General features: G+C 44.1%; 1 protein-coding gene and 1 long non-coding RNA gene across 51 annotated transcripts in view; one reads left to right on the top strand and one right to left on the bottom strand.

The window, feature by feature from the left end:
• Positions 1-1,197: 1,197 nt before the first annotated feature.
• IL12RB2 (interleukin 12 receptor subunit beta 2) overlaps positions 1,198-23,651 on the bottom strand; it is a 94,786-nt gene continuing 72,332 nt past the window's right edge. For 13 of the 50 annotated variants that reach the window (XM_063625245.1, XM_063625226.1, XM_063625228.1 and 10 more), the window contains 4 exons: positions 19,050-19,140; positions 15,342-15,441; positions 13,521-13,640; positions 1,198-4,344 (listed from right to left, as the gene is read on the bottom strand). In XM_063625245.1, coding sequence (XP_063481315.1) covers positions 3,802-4,344; positions 13,521-13,640; positions 15,342-15,441; positions 19,050-19,140 — 854 coding nt within the window. In that variant the 3' untranslated portion in view covers positions 1,198-3,801. Of the gene's footprint in view, positions 4,345-13,040; positions 13,641-14,745; positions 15,442-19,049; positions 19,141-23,651 lie in introns of those variants that run through there. The other 37 variants (XM_063625262.1, XM_063625261.1, XM_063625263.1 and 34 more) reach the window with 7 other exon arrangements.
• LOC134734054 (uncharacterized) lies at positions 4,340-16,699 on the top strand. Its single transcript, XR_010117459.1, has 2 exons — positions 4,340-4,485; positions 16,442-16,699. It is a non-coding gene; the product is annotated as an uncharacterized lncRNA (long non-coding RNA).

Raw genomic sequence — 23,651 nt, 5'->3', positions numbered from 1 at the left:
CAGAGGTCACTTTCGTCACCATCTTGGTTTTGGTGGGTTTTGTCTGGCTTCTTTACCACAACCTCTTTTATCAGCAGGGTCTTTGTGACTTACCTTGTGCCAACCTATCTCATCCTGTGACTAAGAATGCCTAACCTGCGGGGAATGCAGCCCAGTAGGTCTCCGCCTTATTTTACCCAGCCTTTATTCAAGATTGAGTTGCTCTGGTTCAAACACCTCTGACATCAGGAGCCTGCAACCGTGGATGGAAACCAATATATATCATTATAAGACCACAAAATTGCAATTTTCCTGAGGAATGAAAGCTTAGCTGTATGTTGGTGAGTATCACCTAGATCTGGTGAACCTAGCAACTTGGTCTGGGGTTTTTACTAGTGGTGGGGGGCAGTGGGGAGAAGGGCAGATTGTGAAAACCCCTTGGGGCAATGGCAGAACAGAGTTACCCAACTTCTGTTATTCATGGAAAGAGGACACCGTATCTGGCAGAGTGAGCTGCCAAAGACATGCTCAAATACGTCTTTAAAACGAGAAACACCCCTCCATGCATCACAATGGTGCTGTCAACAAATGGGAGAGAATGGGGTTTGGGAAGGAAAATGAACGAATGCAAACAATTGTTCCAAGAAGGAGGAAATGGGCACAGATGGGCTGGCTTCTGGAATAGAAAGAATAAGACAAAGCGGTGGCAGGTGATACTCCTGCCTCCCATTTTATTCCCCTTCTCCCCCCCAAAACTGCGTACTTTCCTCACAGTTTGCCCACGAGGGCTTCAAGATCTTTACTCTGAAACAGTTCTGTTGAATTTCACCATAGCTGATCTTCACAGGTGTGGGACAAAGGATAGGCAGAGCTCAAAGTCATCCCTCTGTTCACCTGAGCTACCTCCTTCTCACGTGTAAATTGTGTATTTAGTAAAAGGCTGATCAAAACCCCAAAAGAATGCAACCTTTTGTCTCTTATTTACCTATGACCTGGAAGCCCCCACTTTGAGTTATCCTGCCTTTCCAGACCCAACCAATGTACATCTTACATATGTTGATTGATGTCTTACGTCTCCTTAAAATGTACAAAACCAAGCTGTGCCTTAACCACTTTGGGCACATGTCCTCCAGACCTTCTTAGGGTGTGTCATGTGTGTGTCCTTAACCTTGGCAAAATAAAAACTTTTTAAATTAATTGAGACCTTTCTCAGATACCTTTGGGTTCATGATGCTTACTTTTTTATTGGTAGCTACTATGGACCAGGCATGATGCTGGTGCTGGGGAAACACTGCCAAAGTTCCTGCTTTCAAGTTGTCTGCAGTCCAGCAGAGAAAGTAAGTACATGGAAATCATGCTGAGGGGGCCTCAGCATCTTAGGAGTCTTTAGGAGTCAAGGAAGGATTCCTTAAAAAAAAAAAAAAAAAAAAAAAATTTTTTTTTTGGGAAGACAAATGAGGACTGCAGTATCATATGAGACTTTAAGGGAAAGAAAAGGGTGGGGAGGTTAAATGGGAGACTTGGTAAAATGGGGTGTTGTAGACACAAGGGAGGGGAGGAGAAGAGTGGCTGAGATGGATGAGAGGTAATCAAAAGGAAACCAAAGATAGAAAAACCAGGTATTATAAGAAAACAGTGAAGTTAGCTCCCATTGCCAAAAGATAATAGGTTGTTCCGCTTCTGAGGAGGTGGCCTTGTCTGTCACAGTTTTTGCCAGTCAAGGGCATGTCCTGGGTACAGGCAAGCTACAGCGATGCTGAGAGGAGAGGAACCATTGGGGGTGCCGCACAGTAATAGCTAAATAGAGTGGAATAGAAATAGAAAGGAAGGAACTTTTAAAAAAAAGCCTGAGAAAATGATAGGTGTTAAGTTTGGAATTTCGGGAAACGAGGATGTATCAAGAGTTCCAACCTGAAGAAGTGGAGCAACTGTCCATCGCTCAGTTTCTAGAGCTCTGAGGGAAACCTGGAAAACCTAAAGCCCGAGAACAGTTATTTCTACAGGACTGGGGTATGTATGGACAAGTTTCTAGTTCCGCACATTAGGGAAGAAGTACACATTTGCAACAAGTACTTTGTTAAATGAAAATCCAGAGGATGATGGGGAAGCCATCTCAGTTCCAGTGTTCATGTGGGAAGGGGTAGGGGGTGGACCCTAGGCTTGACAGGAATTTAAGAAAAAGTTTTTTGGATCTTTTATCCTGTTCTTTAGGGAAGAGCACTGTTAGCAGTTTAGACCAAGGCTTTTCTCCACTAGTTTGGCAGAAGTGCCTATGGTGAAGAGACAGAGGCAGCAATGGGCCAGGGAGGGTGGCAAGCCAGGGACCACAGCTTTAAAGAGCAAAACATGGATCATGTTCCAAGTCCATGCTGTGGAAAAGAGAGTTGTCTTCCAGGCTCAACTTGAGCTGGCAGAGGACCAGCTCCATATCTTCTCGGGGAATGAAGCTGTGCTTTTGGGAACAGGGGACAGACAACTTCTGAGGACAACCTCAGAGGCTGGGGTCTTAGACCCTGAGACAGCCCTGGTCCTGAAGGCAGGGCCTGCTGCAGCAAAAAGGAGAGGAAACAAGGGGTCAGAGAGCCTTTGGTCCAGCCCTTTACAAGACACCCGAGATTCAGAGGAGGAGGCTGGGTTGCCCAAGGTACTATGGTACTATGGTGAGTTTACCATAGGTCTTCACCATCCAGCTGCCCTTGATTTGCTGAAAGAGGATGAAGCCAAAATAAAACAATAAACCAGCAAATCTAGGAAAAAGGTACATTCTTTTTTTTTTTTTTTTCTTTTAGAGACAGAGTCTTGCTCTGTTGCCCAGGCTGGAGTGCAGTGGCTCACTGCAAGCCCCGCCTCCCAGGTTCATGTCATTCTCCTCCCTCAGCCTCCTGAGTAGCTGGGACTACAGGTGCCCGCCATCATGCCCAGCTAATTTTTTTTTTTATATTTTTAGTAGAGATGGGGTTTCACCATGTTAGCCAGGATGGTCTCGATCTCCTGAACTCATGATCCGCCTGCCTCAGCCTCCCAAAGTGCTGGGATTACAGGCGTGAGCCACTGTGCCCAGCCAGAAAAAGGTACATTCTTAGACTTCTACAAATAAGACCAGTCATGACCACCTTGGGGGCCCTTTTACATTGGTGTTTACCAGTGTCTTTTATGTCTTCATCTATAGAACTAGGTTGATTTGTTTTGAAGGCTCTCAGTAATCTAGGAGCCATCTAGAGCTGTGCTCTCCAATACAGTAGCCACTAGCCATGTGTGGCGATTTAAATTTACAATCAAAATTTAATTCCTCCGTCAAGCTAAACACATTCCAAGTGATTAATAGCCAATGTGCCTAGTGTCTAATGTACTGGACAGTGAGTGCAGAGGTAGAACATTTCCATCATCTCAGGAAGTTCTGTTGAACAGTACTGATCTATGTACAGCCTGCTGTGTAGCAGGTGCTTTAGAAATAGTCATTGCATGAATGGTCCTCTAGACTGCATGCCGTTAACTACTAAGAGCTGTGGTTTCTACTCTCCTCCTCATTTCCCTTTCTGGCCAGCATACCAAGAAGGTTACTAGGAATTCAAGTTGGAGTCTCTAGGTCCACACAGTGAAGGATGTAATTTTAAGGCCCTGGGAAAGGCAAGATGAGGCATCTGGGTGAAGACCAACTCCCAGTTCCTAAGACTTCCCCAGAGCTGGCTTGCCTGTCCTCTAGCTGCAGCCAGACCGATGGCGGCATCCAGAGTTGACAGCTGCTGGAGCAGGGGCTGGGGGAACTGGGGCAGGCTGTGCTGGTTGAGGGTACACTGACTTTAAGGCTTCAAGCCTCACCACTCAGAGCATGAGGGAGTCACACCTCATCTTTAACTGATCCAGAGTCAGCTTATCACCACAGGAGAAGGTGAGTGGGTGAAGAGAACTTGAGGGGAAAACAGAAAGGGAGATGTGCTGAGGCTCCAGTTCTTCCAGAGAGTCAGCGAGAGGCACCTCACGTGAGGGGAGGTCATCTATGTTGGAGGGTAAGTAGCCATCATGGGTGGGAAGGTCACCCGCTGGGAGCACCGTCCAGGGACAGGCTGGGTTTTCTGGCTTTGGGTCAGAGTCCTTGCTCTCCAGCACCTTGTACAGATCCACCAGTTGTCTGCTCTCAACTGGGAGAGCGCTTGGAGGTGGTGGGCTTGAGGCACTGTGCATCATGTGTTTCTCAGAGGCCTGATCACCTTGGATTCCTTTTTCCCTTTGTGGCCAGTTGGAGCAGTGGGGATGTCTGAAAACTGGGGTCACTTGATGAAGGACTTCACTGATGACCAGCGGTTCAGGATCTTCAGGCATGGGCCAGTCTATCAGGAGCCTGTCCAAGGGCAGCTGTGTCTTCTCCTGAGAGAAAGGAGGAGGAAGAGGCTCACACTGCTGTAGAAGTGACCTAACAACCTATTTCTCCAGGGTTCCCAAACGCCTCACAACCTGCACCGTCTCCTCAGCCCTGGCTGGAACATGGTGGGCACTGGAGTTTGCGAGGTAAGAGAAACAGTTAACATTGTTGGGGAGGCAGAGGGGCGGAAGCCGGAGACTCCTCTCAACCCCCAGCCAGTGAGTGATTCACTGCCCTGCTCAACCTTCAACCTGTTTCCTTCTTTTTTTTTTTTCTTGAGACGAAGTCTCCTTCTGTCACCCAGGCTCGAGTGCAGCGGCACGATCTCGGCTCCCTGTAATCTCCGCCCCCCGGGTTCAAGCAATTCTCAGCCTCCCGAGTGGCTGGGATTATAGGCGTGTGCCACCATGCCTGGCTAATTTTTATATTTTTAGTAGAGACAGGGTTTCACCATGTTAGCCAGGCTGGTCTCGAACTCCTGACCTCAAGTGATCCACCCACCTCGGCCTCCCAAAGTGCTGGGATTACAGGTGTGAGCCACCATGCCCAGCCCTGTTTCTAATGTGAACCAAGCTGTACTACCTGCGTTTCCTTGAGGACAGAGGGCACCGGAGATGCAAAGGAAAGGCTGAGACTGCTTCTGTCTTGGGGAGGAGGCAGTGAAGCCTTTAGGATCACACTGAACAGGTGATGAAGGGACACGAGAGCTGAGTCCTGAGAGATGTGTGGTGTTTTCCAGGTAGGGAGGTGCTGGCAAGGACTGGTGTATTTTGGAACCTGCTAGTTATTTCTTATGACTGGTAACCCGAGGCTTCAGAAACAGGAGGCAGTCACATCACACAGGGCCTTTTAAGTGATGCAAGGGTGTTTGTGCCTTGAGAGAACTACTGAAAGGTTTCAGGCAAGGTAATATTCGTTGTCAGATCTGCTTTTAGGAAAGACTGCTTTGGAATAACATTTTTAGAATAAATTTTCATCTTTTTTTGCCTTTAGCTAATTTTGTTTGTAACAGACAAAATTAGCTTATACTTTTGTTCCTTAATTAATTCATTTTCTCTTAGCATTCTGCCGGTGACCAGCTCTTCCATGTCCTATCTCTTTCCTTTCCGAACTTGCTGCCAATTCCTGAGTCCAAGTCCTTGGCACTTTATTCACATTTTTAAAAAACTGGGCTTTAATTGGGGTCTCTGCATCCTAGAAACAATCCTACACACTGGCTGCCTGACCTTTCCCAAGCAGAGGGTCCAGAGCCTCTACTGACTTGGCTTACATGCAGTCAAGATTCCAGCATTGGCCTGGCAGTTGGTTCCTGCCCTTCCTGCACCTCCCTGTCTTTCTCTTCAGAAGCTGCTCTTTCAGCCACTGTCCCGGTCTTACTAATCACGCCCTTCTCTCAGTGCCCCACACACTTTTGCTTCCACTGCCAGCCTTCACCCTGCTTGTGTGTACTTCCCACTGTCCCCTGCTTCGCACCTTCTCGTTCCATGAGGCCCCTGGTGACTGTTCAGTGAAGAAACCACCGTTAGGTTCTTGGCATGTGATACTTTGTGCTGTCACTCTTTTTTACATGTCTGTAAGCCATATGTGCACAGGGACCAGGTCTTACAGGAGGAGTAGGATGATAAGAAATAGCCATGGGACGAGGCACACCCTGGGGACTAGTCCCAACTCCAACATGGTAGCCTAGGAAGAACCAGTCAACCTCTCTGGGGTCTCAGTTCTCTCATTTGTCCAATGACAAGTTGTGCAAGAGGGGTTTGGTCTGGATCTTCTTCTTACATCCCCTCCCTTGCCTTGGACATGGCAAGTGTCAAGAAAGTGAACAATGGCACTGTCTCAGAACAGATTTCCACAAAGGGCCCCGCCAAGCTAGAGGATGTGTGTGTGTGTTCCACTTCGGGGAGACTGCTCTTTTCTGATCACTACCCAAACTGGCCCTGGCACGTTGGTCTGGCTCGGAACACAGCTGGCAGCTCTGGGAAGCTGAGCCGCCAAAGTGCTGCTACCACAGATGTGGGAAAGATTACACCCTGTGCAGAAATGGCTTGTCGTTTTCACAAGGTGAGATGTTTGCTCTGCCATCAGGAGAGCAACGGCAATACTGAGAGGCCGCTTCTCACGGCTTTTACAAAGCGGGCCCTCTGGCTGCCAAGTCCTTGGGGGCAGGCCTCTTTTTTTTTTTTATTATACTTTAGGTTTTAGGGTACATGTGCACAATGTGCAGGTTTGTTACATATGTATCCATGTGCCATGTTGATTTCCTGCACCCATTAACTCGTCATTTAGCATTAGGTATATCTCCTAATGCTGTCCCTGCCCCCTCCCCCCACCCCACAACAGTCCCCGGAGTGTGATGTTCTCCTTCCTGTGTCCATGAGTTCTCATTGTTCAATTCCTACCTATGAGTGAGAACATGCGGTGTTTGGTTTTTTGTCCTTGCGATAGTTTACTGAGAATGATGTTTTCCAGTTTCATCCATGTCCCTACAAAGGACACGAACTCATCATTTTTTATGGCTGCATAGTATTCCATGGTGTATATGTGCCACATTTTCTTAATCCAGTCTATCGTTGTTGGACACTTGGCTTGGTTCCAACTCTTTGCTATTGTGAATAGTGCCGCAATAAACATACGTGTGCATGTGTCTTTATAGCAGCATGATTTATAGTCCTTTGGGTATATACCCAGTAATGGGATGGCTGGGTCAAATGGTATTTCTAGTTCTAGATCCCTGAGGAATCGCCACACTGACTTCCACAATGGTTGAACTAGTTTACAGTCCCACCAACAGTGTAAAAGTGTTCCTATTTCTCCACATCCTCTCCAGCACCTGTTGTTTCCTGATTTTTTAATGATGGCCATTCTAACTGGTGTGAGATGGTATCTCACTGTGGTTTTGATTTGCATTTCTCTGATGGCCAGTGATGATGAGCATTTCTTCATGTGTTTTTTGGCTGCATAAATGTCTTCTTTTGAGAAGTGTCTGTTCATGTCCTTTGCCCACTTTTTGATGGGGTTGTTTGTTTTTTTCTTGTAAATTTGCTTGAGTTCATTGTAGATTCTGGATATTAGCCCTTTGTCAGATGAGTAGGTTGCAGAAATTTTCTCCCATTCTGTAGGTTGCCTGTTCACTCTGATGGTAGTTTCTTTTGCTGTGCAGAAGCTCTGTAGTTTAATTAGATCCCATTTGTCAATTTTGGCTTTTGTTGCCATTGCTTTTGGTGTTTTAGACATGAAGTCCTTGCCCACGCCTATGTCCTGAATGGTATTGCCTAGGTTTCCTTGTAGGATTTTAATGGTTTTAGGTCTAACATGTAAGTCTTTAATCCATCTTGAATTAATTTTTGTATAAGGTGTAAGGAAGGGATCCAGTTGCAGCTTTCTACATATGGCTAGCCAGTTTTCCCAGCACCATTTATTAAATAGGGAATCCTTTCCCCATGTCTTGTTTTTGTCAGGTTTGTCAAAGATCAGATAGTTGTAGCTATGCAGCATCATTTCTGAGGGCTCTGTTCTGTTCCATTGATCTATGTCTCTGTTGTGGTACCAGTACCATGCTGTTTTGGTTACTGTAGCCTTGTAGTATAGTTTAAAGTCAGGTAGCGTGATGCCTCCAGCTTTGTTCTTTTGGCTTAGGATTGACTTGGCGATGCGGGCTCTTTTTTGGTTCCATATGAACTTTAAAGTAGTTTTTTCCAATTCTGTGAAGAAAGTCATTGGTAGCTTGATGGGGATGGCATTGAATCTATAAATTACCTTGGGCAGTATGGCCATTTTCACGATAATGATTCTTCCAACCCATGAGCATGGAATGTTCTTCCATTTGTTTGTATCCTCTTTGATTTCATTGAGTAGTGGTTTGTAGTTCTCCTTGAAGAGGTCCTTCACATCCCTTGTAAGTTGGATTCCTAGGTATTTTATTCTCTTTGAAGCAATTGTGAATGGGAGTTCACTCATGATTTGGCTCTCTGTTTGTCTGTTATTGGTGTACAAGAATGCTTGTGATTTTTGTACATTGATTTTGTATCCTGAGACTTTGCTGAAGTTGCTAATCAGCTTAAGGAGATTTTGGGCTGAGACAGTGGGGTTTTCTAGATATACAATCATGTCATCTGCAAACAGGGACAATTTAACTTCCTCTTTTCCTAATTGAATACCCTTTATTTCCTTCTCCTGCCTGATTGCTCTGGCCAGAACTTCCAGCACTATGTTGAATAGGAGCAGTGAGAGAGGGCATCCCTGTCTTTTGCCAGTTTTCAGAGGGAATGCTTCCAGTTTTTGCCCATTCAGTATGATATTGGCTGTGGGTTTGTCATAGATAGCTCTTATTATTTTGAGATATGTCCCATCAATACCTAATTTATTGAGAGTTTTTAGCATGAAGGGTTGTTGAATTTTGTCAAAGGCCTTTTCTGCATCTATTGAGATAATCATGTGGTTTTTGTCTTTGGTTCTGTTTATATGCTGGATTACATTTATTGATTTGCGTATGTTGAACCAGCCTTGCATCCCAGTGATGAAGCCCACTTGATTATGGTGGATAAGCTTTTTGATGTGCTGCTGGATTCAGTTTGCCAGTATTTTATTGAGGATTTTTGCATCAATGTTCATCAAGGATATTGCTCTGAAATTCTCTTTTTTGGTTATGTCTCTGCCAGGCTTTGGTATCAGGACGATGCTGGCTTCATAAAATGTGTTAGGGAGGATTCCCTCTTTTTCTATCGATTGGAATAGTTTCAGAAGGAATGGTACCAGTTCCTCCTTGTACCTCTGGTAGAATTCGGCTGTGAATCCATCAGGTCCTGGACTCTTTTTGGTTGGTAAGCTATTGATTATTGCCACAATTTCAGAACCTGTTATTGGTCTATTCAGAGATTCAACTTCTTCCTGGTTTAGTCTTGGGAGGGTGTATTTGTCGAGGAATTTATCCATTTCTTCTAGATTTTCTAGTTTATTTGGATAGAGGTGTTTGTAGTATTCTCTGATGGTAGATTGTATTTCTGTGGGATCGGTGGTGATATCCCCTTTTTCATTTTTTATTGCATCTATTTGATTCTTCTCTCTTTTCTTCTTTATTAGTCTTGCTAGCGGTCTATCAATTTTGTTGATCTTTTCAAAAAACCAGCTCCTGGATTCATTAATTTTTTGAAGAGTTTTTTGTGTCTCTATTTCCTTCAGTTCTGCTCTGATTTTAGTTATTTCTAGCCTTCTGCTAGCTTTTGAATGTGTTTGCTCTTGCTTTTCTAGTTCTTTTAATTGTGATGTTAGGGTGTCAATTTTTGATCTTTCCTGCTTTCTCTTGTGGGCATTTAGTGCTATAAATTTCCCTCTACACACTGCTTTGAACGTGTCCCAGAGATTCTGGTATGTTGTGTCTTTGTTCTCGTTGGTTTCAAAGAACATCTTTATTTCTGCCTTCATTTCATTATGTAGCCAATAGTCATTGAGGAGCAGGTTGTTCAGTTTCCATGTAGTTGAGCGGTTTTGAGTGAGTTTCTTAATCCTGAGTTCTAGTTTGATTGCACTGTGGTCTGAGAGACAGTTTGTTATAATTTCTGTTCTTTTACATTTGCTGAGGAGAGCTTTACTTCCAACTATGTGGTCAATTTTGGAATAGGTGTGGTGTGGTGCTGAAAAAAATGTATATTCTGTTGATTTGGGGTGGAGAGTTCTGTAGATGTCTATTAGGTCCACTTTATGTAGAGCTGAGTTCAATTCCTGGATATCCTTGTTAACCTTCTGTCTCATTGATCTGTCTAATGTTGACAGTGGGGTGTTAAAATCTCCCATTATTATTGTGTGGGAGTTTAAGTAAGTCCCTTTGTAGGTCACTCAGGACTTGCTTTATGAATCTGGGTGCTCCTGTGTTGGGTGCATATATATTTAGGATAGTTAGCTCTTCTTGTTGAATTGATCCCTTTACCATTATGTAATGGCCTTCTTTGTCTCTTTTGATCTTTGTTGGTTTAAAGTCTATTTTATCAGAGACTAGGATTGCAACCCCTGCCTTTTTTTGTTTTCCATTTGCTTGATAGATCTTCCTCCATCCCTTTATTTTGAGTCTATGTGTTTCTCTGCACGTGAGATGGGTTTCCTGAATACAGCACACTGATGGGTCCTGACTCCTTATCCAGTTTGCCAGTCTGTGTCTTTTAATTGGAGCATTTAGCCCATTTACATTTAACATTAATATTGTAATGTGTGAATCTGATCCTGTCATTATGATGTTAGTTGGTTATTTTGCTCGTTAGTTGATGCAGTTTCTTCCTAGCCTCGATGGTCTTTACAATTTGGCATGTTTTTGCAGTGGCTTGTACCGGTTGTTCCTTTCCATGTTTAGTGCTTCCTTCAGGAGCTCTTTTAGGGCAGGCCTGGTGGTGACAAAATCACTCAGTGTTTGCTTGTCTGCAAAGTATTTTATTTCTCCTTCACTTATGAAGCTTAGTTTGGCGGGATACGAAATTCTGAGTTGAAAATTCTTTTCTTTAAGAATGTTGAATATCGGCCCCCACTCTCTTCTGACTTGTAGAGTTTCTGCCGAGAGATCAGCTGTTAGTCTGATGGGCTTCCCTTTGTGGGTAACCCGACCTTTCTCTCTGGCTGCCCTTAACATTTTTTCCTTCATTTCAACTTTGGTGAATCTGACAATTATGTGTCTTGGAGTTGCTCTTCTCGAGGAGTATTTTTGTGGCGTTCTCTGTATTTCCTGAATCTGAATGTTGGCCTGCCTTGCTAGATTGGGGAAGTTCTCTTGGATAATATCTTGCAGAGTGTTTTCCAACTTGGTTCCATTCTCCCCGTCATTTTCAGGTACACCAATCAGACGTAGGTTTGGTCTTTTCACATAGTCCCAAATTTCTTGGAGGCTTTGTTCATTTCTTTTTATTCTTTTTTCTCTAAACTTCCCTTCTCTCTTCATTTCATCTTCCATCAGCGATACCCTTTCTTCCAGTTGATCGCATCTGCTACTGAGGCTTCTGCAATCTTCGCGTAGTTCTCGAAACTTGGCTTTCAGCTCCATCAGCTCCTTTAAGCCCTTCTCTCCATTGGTTATTCTAGTTATCCAATCTTCTAATTTTTTTTCAAAGTTTTTAACTTCTTTGCTATTGTTTTGAATTTCGTCTCGTAGCTCAGAGTAGTTTGATCGTCTGAAGCCTTCTTCTCTCAACTCGTCAAAGTCATCCTCCATCCAGTTTTGTTCCGTTGCTGGTGAGGAACTGCATTCCTTTGGAGGAGGAGAGGTGCTCTGCTTTTTAGAGTTTCCAGTTTTTCTGCTCTGTTTTTTCCCCATCTTTGTGGTTTTATCTCCTTTTTGTCTTTGATGATGGTGATGTACAGATGGGTTTTTGGTGTGGATGTCCTTTCTGTTTGTTAGTTTTCCTTCTACCAGACAGGACCCTCAGCTGCAGGTCTGTTGGAGTTTACTAGAGGTCCACTCCAGACCCTGTTTGGCTGGGTGTCAGCAGCAGTGGCTGCAGAACAGCGGATTTTCGTGAGACCACAAATTCAGCTGTCTGACAGTTCCTCTGGAAGTTTTGTCTCAGAGGCGTACCCGGCTGAATGAGGTGTCAGTCTGTCCCTACTGGGGGTGTGCCTCCCAGTTAGGCTGCTCAGGGGTGAGGGACCCACTTTAGGAGGCAGTGTGTCTGTTCTCAGATCTCCAGCTGCGTGCTGGGAGAACCACTACTCTCTTCAAAGCTGTCAGTCAGACAGGGACATTTAAGTCTGTGGAGGTTCCTGCTGAGTTTTTGTTTGTCTGTGCCGGGGGGCAGGCCTCTTAAACCACTATCGGTTCAGGAACCTCATGGACACTATTTTAAGCTTTTACAAGCTGGATAACACTCCAGCCATCCCCTTTATGATTTGGCCTTTTCCTTCAGAGCTTTAGGGCACATGGTGGTGTAGCCACATCTTAAGAAACAGTAGGGGGAGGGAAGGCCTGAGAGCTCAAAGCACATTTGCTAGGAGGGGAGGACACACTATTTATTGTGTTTCTGTTGTCTGCCTCTGCCTGGCACCTGGAGAGCAGTTTGCTTTCTAAAAAGAGTCCACCTCCTTCAAGGGTCAAGCCACATGGGGTTCTAAGGCCATCTCAAGGCCTTCATCCTAGAGGCCATATTTAAGCTGCTTAATTTTTAAAATTTTCTAATTCATTGGTTATTTTTGCAAAAAAATTATATGCACATAGTTTTCTTAAGATATTCTAGGCTGGGTGTGGTGGCTCCCGCCTGTACTCCCAACACTTTGGGAGGCTGCGGCGGGTGGATCACTTGAGGTCAGGAGTTCAAGACCAGCCTGGCCAACATGGTGAAACCCCATGTCTACTAAAAAAATACAAAAAATTAGCCGGGCGTGGTGGCGGGCGCCTGCAGTCCCAGCTACTCAGGAGGCTGAGGCAGGAGAATGGCGTGAACCCGGGAGGCGGAGCTTGCAGTGAGCCAAGATGGTGCCACTGCACTGCAGCCTGGGCGACAGAGCGAGACTCTGTCCCTCCCAAAAAGGATATCTAAAAGTTCAAAGGGACTATGTAATGAAAATTAAGTGGCCCTCATACTCTCAACCCTCCCCCTGGAGGCAACCACCATTATCTGTTTCATATGTATCATAGTTGGCTTCCAGAAATATCCTGTGCCCATGCTGCAGATGTTTGAGTGTAAAATCGCCCTCATTTTTATATAAATAGACCCACTTTAGACAATTGTGATAAATATTGCTCTTTTTACTTTTAAGTATCTATCTTGTAGATCTTTAGGCACGTATAGATCTATCTCATTTTTTTAGTTTTTGCCTAATACCCTATTGTATGGATGTTCCCAAAATGTTTAATTTGCATCCTGGTGCACCTTTACGTTATGCCCGAGTTTTTGCTTCTATTGATAATGCTGCAATGGATACGCTTATGCTACATAACTTTGGGCATATGTATACCAATTTCCATCACCTTCCTCCTGTCTTACTTTCTCTGATAAGTCTCTTCAGCTCAGAGGTGTAGACTGCTAGAAACTCTCTCCTCACCCCGTGTTTAAAGATCCTTTAAAATGTATAGTGCAATGATGGGCAGCACATCCTGCTTGGATATGAGTCCAGGCTCCACCATTTACTCGCTGACTAACATTGGGCAAGTTACGTAGTCCTCTGTGCCTCAGTTTCCTCATGCGGAAAATGAAGATAATCATACAACCTCATGCCGGGCACGGTGGCTCACGCCTATAATCCCAGCACTTTGGGAGGCCGAGGCGAGCGGATCACAAGGTCGGGAGATGGAGACCATCCTGGCTAACACGGTGAAACCCCGTCTCTGCTAAAAATACAAAAAAAAAAATTAGCCGGGCGTGATGGCAGGCGTCTGTAGTCCTAGCTACTTGGGAGGCTGAGGCAGGAGAATGGCGTGAACCTGGAAGGCAAAGCTTGCAGTGAGCTGAGATTGCACCACTGCACTCCAGCGTGGGCGACAGAGCAAGACTCCGTCTCAAAAAAAAAAAAAAAATCATATGACTTCATAAAGATGTTTATGGGTTAAATGTTAACGTATGAAAATGTTTTCAAAAGTGCCTGGTACATAGAAGATAAATATATCTAAATTATAATAATGAATGTATAATATTACTATATAATTATATATTATATGACAGAATATATAAAATATATAATTATATAACCTGTATATTATATATATAAAATAGTGATAACAGCAGTTTGTATATATATATATATAAAACAGCAGTTTGTGTGTGTGTGTATATATACACACACACACACACACACACACTGCTGTTATTATCACTATTTTTGCTGTTGTAACTTAATAGGGATGAAATCCCTCAAAGGAGACTTAAAGTATGGGTCTTCTTGGGAAGAAAGTGAATGATCTTTGTCTTATATGACCCATGTGCTTTACATGGCATCTTATTTAATCCTCACGGTGGTGAGTAAGAATGATATTGTCAACTCCTGTTTTATTGAGGCTGAAACTTGGGCTCAGATAGTTGGGCAAGTTGCCCAAGAGTCACACACATAGTAAGTGGCAGAGGCAGGGGTGGCCTCCGGGCTTGACTTGAAAGGCACTAAACTGTAGTGACTTAAATGCCTAAAGAAGTTGTGGCTGGGATCCACTCTTTTTTTTTGAATGGAGGCTGGGACTATGGAATGCTGGCTTCTGGCCTGAGGAAGGGTGTGGATAACAGAACACACTCGGTAGTTGGAGAGAAGCATCTTGAGCAAGAAGTGTTATAAGGTCTTGGAAAGGGAGCCTGGAGCTGTCAAAGCCGCAGGCGATGGGAGGAATATTGGCTTGCTGCTTCTCTCTCCTATTTCTCCCCTTAAATGTAGTCTTCATATTCAGATGCTTTCGACTTCCAGACCCTCCACCAGGGATGACCCATCTTGCCCACTGTGAGCTTTCTCACCTCCTTTCCTGGGCTGCAGCAGTTCTCTTCACTTCCTTTACTCTCCCCTCTCTCATCTATCTGCCAGCTGATCAACCTCTCCTTTAAAACCTTTTCTTTGCACAGTGGAATGATGTACTGGCTTCTTGCCCAAACCAAAATAGTATGGGTTCTATTTATCTTTTCTATGCTTAGACAGGAAAATCAAAATCTTCAATTCTCTTGAAGTTTGGATGAGTCAATGCTCAGGCTAGTACTCAACAAATGGCAAAAAAAAAAAAAAAAAAAAAAAAAAAAAGTTTGCTTTCTTCTTTTGAAATAAGTTAGGTGACGAGAACAGGAGAGCAGTTTGGTGAGAAGGGGAATGTGAGGCATACTGAGGAATAAAAAGCTAGGGGGTTTTAGTCTTATGATCATAAACTTCAGAAGATTCCTGTGCATGGTTTCTCTTAAGTTCAGGAAGAAAAATGGGAGTGAAGACTCAGTGGTAGCTTAGCATGAATAACTTAAGCTCAACCATAGGGTCTCAGCACCCAGGCTTCCTCGTAACTACGGTGGAAATCTTAGATGTGATCACTAGAACCCCACTGACTGACCACAGAGGAATGATACCTTACCTCCGCAATGGGATATTTCTTAGCACAAGTGCTATTTGCTGGATCTGGAATTTCTCTGCTACACCACTGAGGTCTGAGGGCCGCTAGGAGAACAAATACCCTATAGATAAAGAAAACAGTAACATTTGCTTAGGTGTGCACACAGTGGCATGGAAGCACAGGTTCTCAGTGCAGTAACTTCAGTGTAAAGGCTGCTTTTGTATGCAAATGAAAGATAAACACTGAAAGACAAAGATGATTTATCGTCCAAGGCTAGGGTAGTCTTCTGTGAAATTACAACACAGCCACTTGGGGTTTGCTAAATAAACCATGGAACTTTTTTTTTTTTTTTTTTTTGAGACGGAGTCTCGCTCTGTCGCCCAGGCTGGAGTGCAGTGGCGCAATCTCGGCTCACTGCAAGCTCCGCCTCCCGGGTTCACGCCATTCTCCTGCCTCAGCCTCTCCGAGTAGCTGGGACTACAGGCGCCCGCCACCACGCCCGGCTAATTTTTTGTATTTTTAGTAGAGACGGGGTCTCACTGTGGTCTCGATCTCCTGACCTCGTGATCCGCCCGCCTCGGCCTCCCAAAGTGCTGGGATTACAAGCGTGAGCCACCGCGCCCGGCCAAACCATGGAACTTTTGATCAACCTAATATTTAGCAATCTTCTATCACTATCCAGCTATGCATTCATTCAACAAATACTGATTGAACCCCTAATATGTGACCGGCACAATGCTACCTGCCAAGCATTGAAGATGACATGTTCCCTACCGTTACTATTTAGCTAATTAGAATATTTACAAAGAGTTTGTAATGACAGGTAAATCATGCAAACAGTTGAAAAAAAGACAGGATTCAAAATGGTATAAATAGCTTTAACACAACCATGTTAAAAATGCCAAGAAAAAACTATTATGGGAAATATCTGAAATATCTATTAACAGTGGTTGTATTTGGCAATAAGAGGAAATATAGGTCTTTTATGATGTAGAAGGAAAAATCCTAAAAACATTTCTTATAAATGCATGTGACTTATTTTTTTTAAAGTTCATGAACAATATGAAACATTTTTAAAGACTTGGCTTTGATAAGCTTTGATTTTTTTTTTTTTTTTAAAGTGTGCTTTACAATTTATCTAACCTTTTGAAGTAAGAGATGTGGCCATGTGACTAGGTTTTCTCCAGAGAAATATGAGCAGAAGTGTCTGTGATCTCATAGAGATCATGCAGATGAAGACAATACCTAGGGGATGGTATGCCAGAAAGATGGAAGAAAACTGAGTCCCCAGATAACTATGGAGCACAGCTGCCCACCAATCTGGATACATTACCTCAGGGCCGTTATTTGGAAGATAAATAAAGTATTACTTAAGCCACTGTACTTTGGGTCCTCTTTTTTTTTTTTTTTTTTTAAGGCAGTTTAGCCTGCACTGTAACTGATCTTCACCATTTCCATGAAGAGGATGCATGTGATCCTAGCTGACTCCTTTTGAATTAAACTTTTTCAAAGTCTACCCAAAGACAGCTTCGCTTTGAAGTATCTATCACACATTAGATCTTCAATCAATGTACAGACTGTTAGACAAGTTCAATGGCTGGTAGAATGACTTTGAGTTAGTTTTATTTTGACCTCTTCTCTTACTTTACACAGCATTTGAAGAAAACTTTGTATTGAATAACCAACTCATTAAAAATCTTTTCTTTGAAAAAAAATACATGTTTACTAAGGAAATTCTAAAAATATAATTAAACGAGAAAAACTAAAATCACCTACAATTATATCCCCAGATATAAACACCATTAATATTGTGGTTTAGGCCAGGCACGGTGGCTCACGCCTGTAATCCCAGCACTTTGGGAGGCTGAGGCGGGTGGATCATGAGGTCAGGAGTTTGAGACCAGCCTGGGCAACATGGTGAAACCCCGTCTCTACCAAAAATACAAAAAGTAGCCGAGCGTGGTGGCGGGCACCTGTAGTCCCAGCTACTCGGGAGGCTGAGGCAGGAGAATTGCTTGAACCCAGGAAGCAGAGGCTGCAGTGAGCCAAGATCACGCCACTGCACTCCAGCCTGGGCGACAGAGTGACACTCTGTCTCAAAACAAAACAAAAATACTGTGGTTTATATCCTTGGGGCAGAGAGTAATTGCCACCCAATATTCATTTTCCCTCCTTCTTAGGACGAGGACCCAGATTTATTAGGACGACAATGCACTTGGCTAAAGTACCACAGTTTTGTTTTCTTTTCTTGCAGCTCTACCTCCAAGGAAAGACCACAGTGTTTTTTTTTGTTCTTATTGCTCTTTTAGGCTGGAGTGCAGTGGCGCAATCTCAACTTACTACAACCTCTGCCTCCCAGGTTCAAGTGATTCTCATGCCTCAGCCTCCTGAATACCGGGACTACAGGTGTGCACCACCATGGCTGACTAATTTTTGTATTTTCAGTAGAGACAGTTTCACCATGCTGTCCAGGCTGGTCTTGAACTCCTGACCTGAGGTGATCTGCCTGCCTCCTCCTCCCAAAGTGCTGAGATTACAGGCATGAGCCACCATGCCCAGGCTCAGTCACATTATTTTGGCTTTTATATTATATATAACCAAATTTAATGCGAACTGATATATCTTACATTTGCATCTGTGTGTATGCACTGTTTTTAAGAAATGAAAGTACATATTGTTTGGCAGGCTGCCTTTTAAATGGAACATGGTAAATGTTGTTCATACCATTTGATTTCTTTTTTTTTTTTGAGACAGTCTTGCTGTGTTGCCAGGGTGGAGTGCAGTGGTGCGATCTCGGCTCACTGCAATCTCCGCCTCCCAGGTTCAAGCAATTCTCCTGCCTTAGCCTCCTGAGTCTCAGCTGGGACTACAGGCTTGTGCCACCACACCCAGCTAATTTTTGTATTTTTAGTAGAGATGGGGTTTCAACATGTTGGTCAGGATGGTCTCCATCTCCTGACCTCGTGATCTGCTCACCTCAGCCTCCCAAAGTGCTGGGATTACAGGTATGAGCCACTGTGCCCGGCCTGCCATACTATTTAATTTCAACATCATCTTTCATGGACACATAATATGTTATAGTACAAGATATATCAGGATTTAGTTAACCAATCGCTTATCATTGGGCATTTAGGTTGTCTAAAATATTTTTCTTTTCTGAAAATTATTTCAGTGAACATATTTTCCACTAAATATCTGCAGACATCTATAATAGAATAGGCTGGGCGCAGGGGCTCATGCCTGTAATCCCAGCACTTTGGGAAGCTGAGGCAGGTGGATCACGTGAGGTCAGGAGTTCGGGACCAGCCTGGCCAACATCATGAAACCCCGTCTCTAATAAAAAAATTAGCTGGGCGTGGTGGTTGGCACCTGTAATCCCAGCTACTTGGGAGGCTGAGGCAGGACAATCGCTTGAACCCAGGAGGTGGAGGTTGCAGTGAGCTGAAATCACACCATTGCACTTCAGCCTGGGTGACAAGAGCGAAACTCTGTGTCAAAAAAAAATTTTTGAAAAAGAAAATATATATAATACATTTCTAGTTAGAGATTATTAGATCAAAAGATATATTTTTAAGGATTTGACACATACTGTTACCCAAAGTGGTTAAATAAGTTTAGTCTCTCACCAGGAATGTGTGAGAGTGTCCATTTCCCTAACCCATGGCAGCAACAGCTATTATCATTTTTTAAAAGCCTCATTTACCCACTTGGTAGGTGTAACCGACTCACTTTTGCTGGAAGTAATGCGTTGAGAAAACGCCCACCACGATGATAGCAATGCAAATGCTTGGTGCCACAAACGCCGTCCAGTTGGCTTTACCTGAAAAGTTAGGGAGTCCTGTGACTGAGTTGTCATCAATGAACATTTCAAAACCCTAATTGGTGTATGGGCCCTCTGGGCCTTACCCACAGCTCCTGGGCAGCTGTGCTCAAGAACAAGGTACATTCACTTTTGTTTATGCAGTGCGGGAAATGGGACCCTAAGGGGACCAATTCTATGGTTCTAAGAGGAGCTCTGGCCCTACAGGGCTCCTCCCACTCACAGGGTCAGAAAGAAAGGAGGCACGGAATGCAAAGTACACTTGTGAATTGGGAGCGTCGACTTAGTCCTGGCTGTGCCGCTTGCAGACGTGTAATCTGTGGACTTCAGTTTCTTTCTTTTTTTTTTTTTGAGATGGAGTGTCACTGTGACTCCCAGGCTGGAGTGCAATGGCGCAATCTCGGCTCACTGCAATCTCCGCCTCCCAGGTTCAAGCGATTCTCCTGCCTCAGCCTCCTGAGTAGCTGGGATTACAGGCACGTGCCACCATGCCCGGCTAATTTTTGTATTTTTAGTACAAAAATTGTACTATTCATGACTTCTTTAGACAGCAGAGCCATGTCCTATTTATGTTTGTATCCCAGCACCTAACAGAGACTGTTACATGGTTACTACTCAGCAAGTGCTGGATGAATTAATGGACAATTCCAATAAGTAGTAAAATGCTATAGTTCTTTTCATAGGAAAGAACAGGCACAATTTCAGGTATTTCAAAAATTTCACAATCACCCTAGCTAAAGGCTTATGCCATACTTTGCTAAAATTAATACCTACTATTTCTTGAGGACCTCCTATATTCAGACATGCTGCCATGTGCTTTAGATACACCGTCTCTGATCTTCATAACAACCAGCAAGGTATATGTCACCATTCACATTTTATAGATCAAGAAACTGAAGTCCAGGCCGGGCACGGTGGCTCACGCCTGTAATCCCAGCACTTTGGGAGGCCGAGGCAGGCGGATCATGAGGTCAAGAGTTCAAGACCAGCCTGGCCAATATGGTGAAGAAAACTTTGTATTGAATAACCAACTCATTAAAAATCTTTTCTTTGAAAAATAATACATGTTTACTAAGGAAATTCTAAAAATATAATTAAATGAGAAAAACTAAAATCACCTACAATTATATCCCCAGATATAAACACCATTAATATTGTGGTTTAGGCCGGGCGCGGTGGCTCACGCCCGTAATCCCAGCACTTTGGGAGGCTGAGGCGGGTAGATCATGAGGTCAGGAGTTTGAGACCAGCCTGGCCAACATGGTGAAACCCCGTCTCTACCAAAAATACAAAAAGTAGTCATGAATATAGTATAGGATACAGATGTGTGAACATGTAAACAATAAGCCATGATGCCATGGTGATATCGTTTGGCTGTGTGCCCACCCAAATCTCATCTCGAATTGTAATTCCCATAATCCCCACATGTGGTGGGAGGGACCCACTGGGAGGTGATAGAATCATGGGGGCAGTTACCCCATGCTACTCTTCTCTTGCTATGAGGGAGTTCTCACAAGAATCTGATGGTTTCCTAAGGGGCTTTACCCCTGCTTTGCTCTCATTCTTCTCTCTCCTGCTGCCTTTTGAAGAAGGATGTGTTTGCTTTCCCTTCAGCCATGATTGTAAGTTTCCTGAGGCCTCCCTAGCCATGCTGAATTATGAGTCAATTAAACCTCTTTATAAATTACCCAGTCTCGGGTATGTCCTTATAGCAGCATGAGAACAGACTAATATAGTAAGTAAATTGGTACCATATAGAGTGGGGTGCTGCTGTAAAGATACCTGAGAATGTGGAAGCAACTTTGGAAACGGATGAAGGCAGAGGTTGGAACAGTTTGGAGGGCTCAGAAAAAGACAGGAAAATGTGGGAAAGTTTGGAATTTCCTAGCAACTTGGAGGGCTCAGGAGACAGGAAGATGTGGGAAAGTTAAGAACTTCCTAGAGACTTGTTGAATAGCTTTGACCAAAATGCTGGTAGTGATGTGGACAATGAAGTTGAGAATGAAGTGGTCTCAGATGGAGACGAGGAACTTGTTGGGATCTGGAGTAAAGGTTACTCTTGCTATGCAAACAGACTGGTGGCATTTTGTACCTGCCCCAGAGATCTTTGGAACTTTGAACTTGAGAGAGATGATTTAGGATATCTGGCAGAAGAAATTTCTAAGCAGCAAAACATTCAAGAGGAAGCAGAACATAAAAGTTTGGAAAATTTGCAGCCTGATGATGCAATAGAAAAGAAAACCCTATTTTCTGAGGAGAAAGTCAAGCTGGCTGCAGAAATTTGCATAGGTAATGAGGAGCCAAATGTTAATTACCAAGACAATGGGGAAAATATCTCCTAAGCATGTTAGGAACCTTCATGACAGCCCCTCCCATGACAGCCCCTCCCATCACAGGCCTGGAGGCCTAGGAGGGAAAAATGGTTTTCAGGGCTGGGTCCAGGGCCCCCACTTCTGTGTGCAGCCTTGGGACTTGGTGTTCTGCATCCCAGCCACTCCAGCTTGGCTAAAAGGGACCAACATACAGCTCAGGCCATTGCTTCATAGGGTGCAAGCCCCAGGCCTTGGCAGCTTCCATGTGGTGTTGGGCCTGTGGGTGTGCAGAGGTCAACAGTTCAGGTTTGGAGAACTTTGCCTAGATTTCACAGGATGTATGGAAGTGCCTGGATGCCCAGGCAGAAGTTTGCTGCAGGGGCAGAGCCCTCATGGAGAACCTCTGCTAGGGCAGTGTGGAAGAGAAATGTGGGGTGCAAGCCCGTACACAGGGTCCCCACTGGGCACTGCCTAGTGGAGCTGTGAAAAGAGGGCCACTGTCCTCCAGACCCTAGAATGGTAGATCCACTGACAGCTTGCACCATGCACCTGGAAAAGCTGCAGACACTCAATGCCAGCTATGAAGGCAGTTGGGAGGGGGCTGTACCCTGCAAAGCCACAGGGGTGGAGCTGCCCAAGGCTGTGGGAGCCCACCTCTTGCATCAGCATGACCTAATGTGAGACATGGAGTTAACCTATTTATGCTTGAGGTTGAAATTTTTTGAATTTTTGTCTGAGTAAAAAATCTGACCTTGGCAATGACCTTAAACAGTAGGATATAAACAACTCCCACATGCTTAGCGTTCCAATAATGGAACACTAGGCATAAGTGGGTCTAAGCAGGAGATCATTTTGGAGCTTTAAGATTTAATGATTGCCCTGTTGGATTTTGGACTTGCATGGGGCCTACAGCCCCTTTGTTTTGGCCAATTTCTCCCATTTGGAAGGGGTGTATTTTCCCAATGACTGTACCCCCTTTATATCTAGGAAGTAACTAGCTTGCTTTTGATTTTATAGGCTCATAGGTGGAAGAGACTTGCTTTGTCTCGGATGAGACTTTGGACTTGGACTTTTGGGCTATTACTGGAATGACCTAAGACTTCAGGGGACTGTTCAAAATGCGTGATTGTGTTTTGAAATGTGAGGACATGAGGTTTGGGAGGGGTCAGGGTGGGATGATATGGTTTGGCTGTGTCCCCACCCAAATCTTATTCTTGAATTATAGTTCCCATGATCCCCACATGTGGTGGGAGGGACTTGCTGGGAGGTAATTCAATCACGGGGGCAGTTATCTCCATGCTGTTCTTGTGATAGTAAGTGAGTTCTCACAATAATCTGATGGTTTTCTAAGGGGTCTTTCCCCCACTTGGCTGTCATTCTTCTGTCTCCTGGCACCTTGTGAAGGACGTGTTTGCTTTCCCTTCTGCCATGATTATAAGTTTCCTTAGGCTTCCCCAGCCCTGTGGAACTGTGAATCAATTAAACCTCTTTCCTCTATAAATTATCCAGTCTCGGGTATGTCCTTATTAGCAGCGTGAGAATGGACTAATTCACATGGGATACGTATGAAAACAGGGGTGTATGCAATGTCCACAGCAGTGTAGCAGAGAACAGCATGGAAAACTGGCTCACAAGTAGCAGAGGAAGGTTTTGCAAAAGGCACAATGTCAAAAGTTTAGAGTTGATTAGCTGGGCATGGTGGCAGGAGCCTATAGTCTTAACTACTTGTGAGGCTGAGGCATGAGAATCACTTGGGCCCAGGATTTTGAGGCTGCAGTGAGCTATGATCATGCCACTATACTCCAGCCTGGACAATAGAGTGAGACCCTGTCTCAAAAAAAAAAAAAAAAAAAATGTAGAGTTGGAGGATGAATAGGAGCCAGCTAAATGGATAAGCTAACAAAGGAAGACCAGACCAGAAAAAAAAAACAAAAAAAACTATGCAAAGGCATGGAAGGAGGGAACAGCCATTACTTTCAGGCAACTGCAGGAAGTCTGGTCTTGCTCCATAATGAATGCTGAAGTGTGTGGCAAAGGATCAAACTAGATGGGTAAACAGGACCATGTGGACCTGGCATTTCCAGCTTGAAGGCCCTTGGGGAACCACTGATGAGTTACAACAAGAGAAGTAATGCCAGCATCTGGAGTCTTGCAGAAAGACTCCTCTTCTGATTGAATGAAAAACAGGCTGGGTGGGGG

This window comes from Symphalangus syndactylus, chromosome 12 (genome assembly GCF_028878055.3).
Source record: "Symphalangus syndactylus isolate Jambi chromosome 12, NHGRI_mSymSyn1-v2.1_pri, whole genome shotgun sequence".
In the NCBI taxonomy this organism is placed as follows: Eukaryota; Metazoa; Chordata; class Mammalia; order Primates; family Hylobatidae; genus Symphalangus; species Symphalangus syndactylus.
This window is presented reverse-complemented; position numbering and strand designations above follow the sequence as displayed.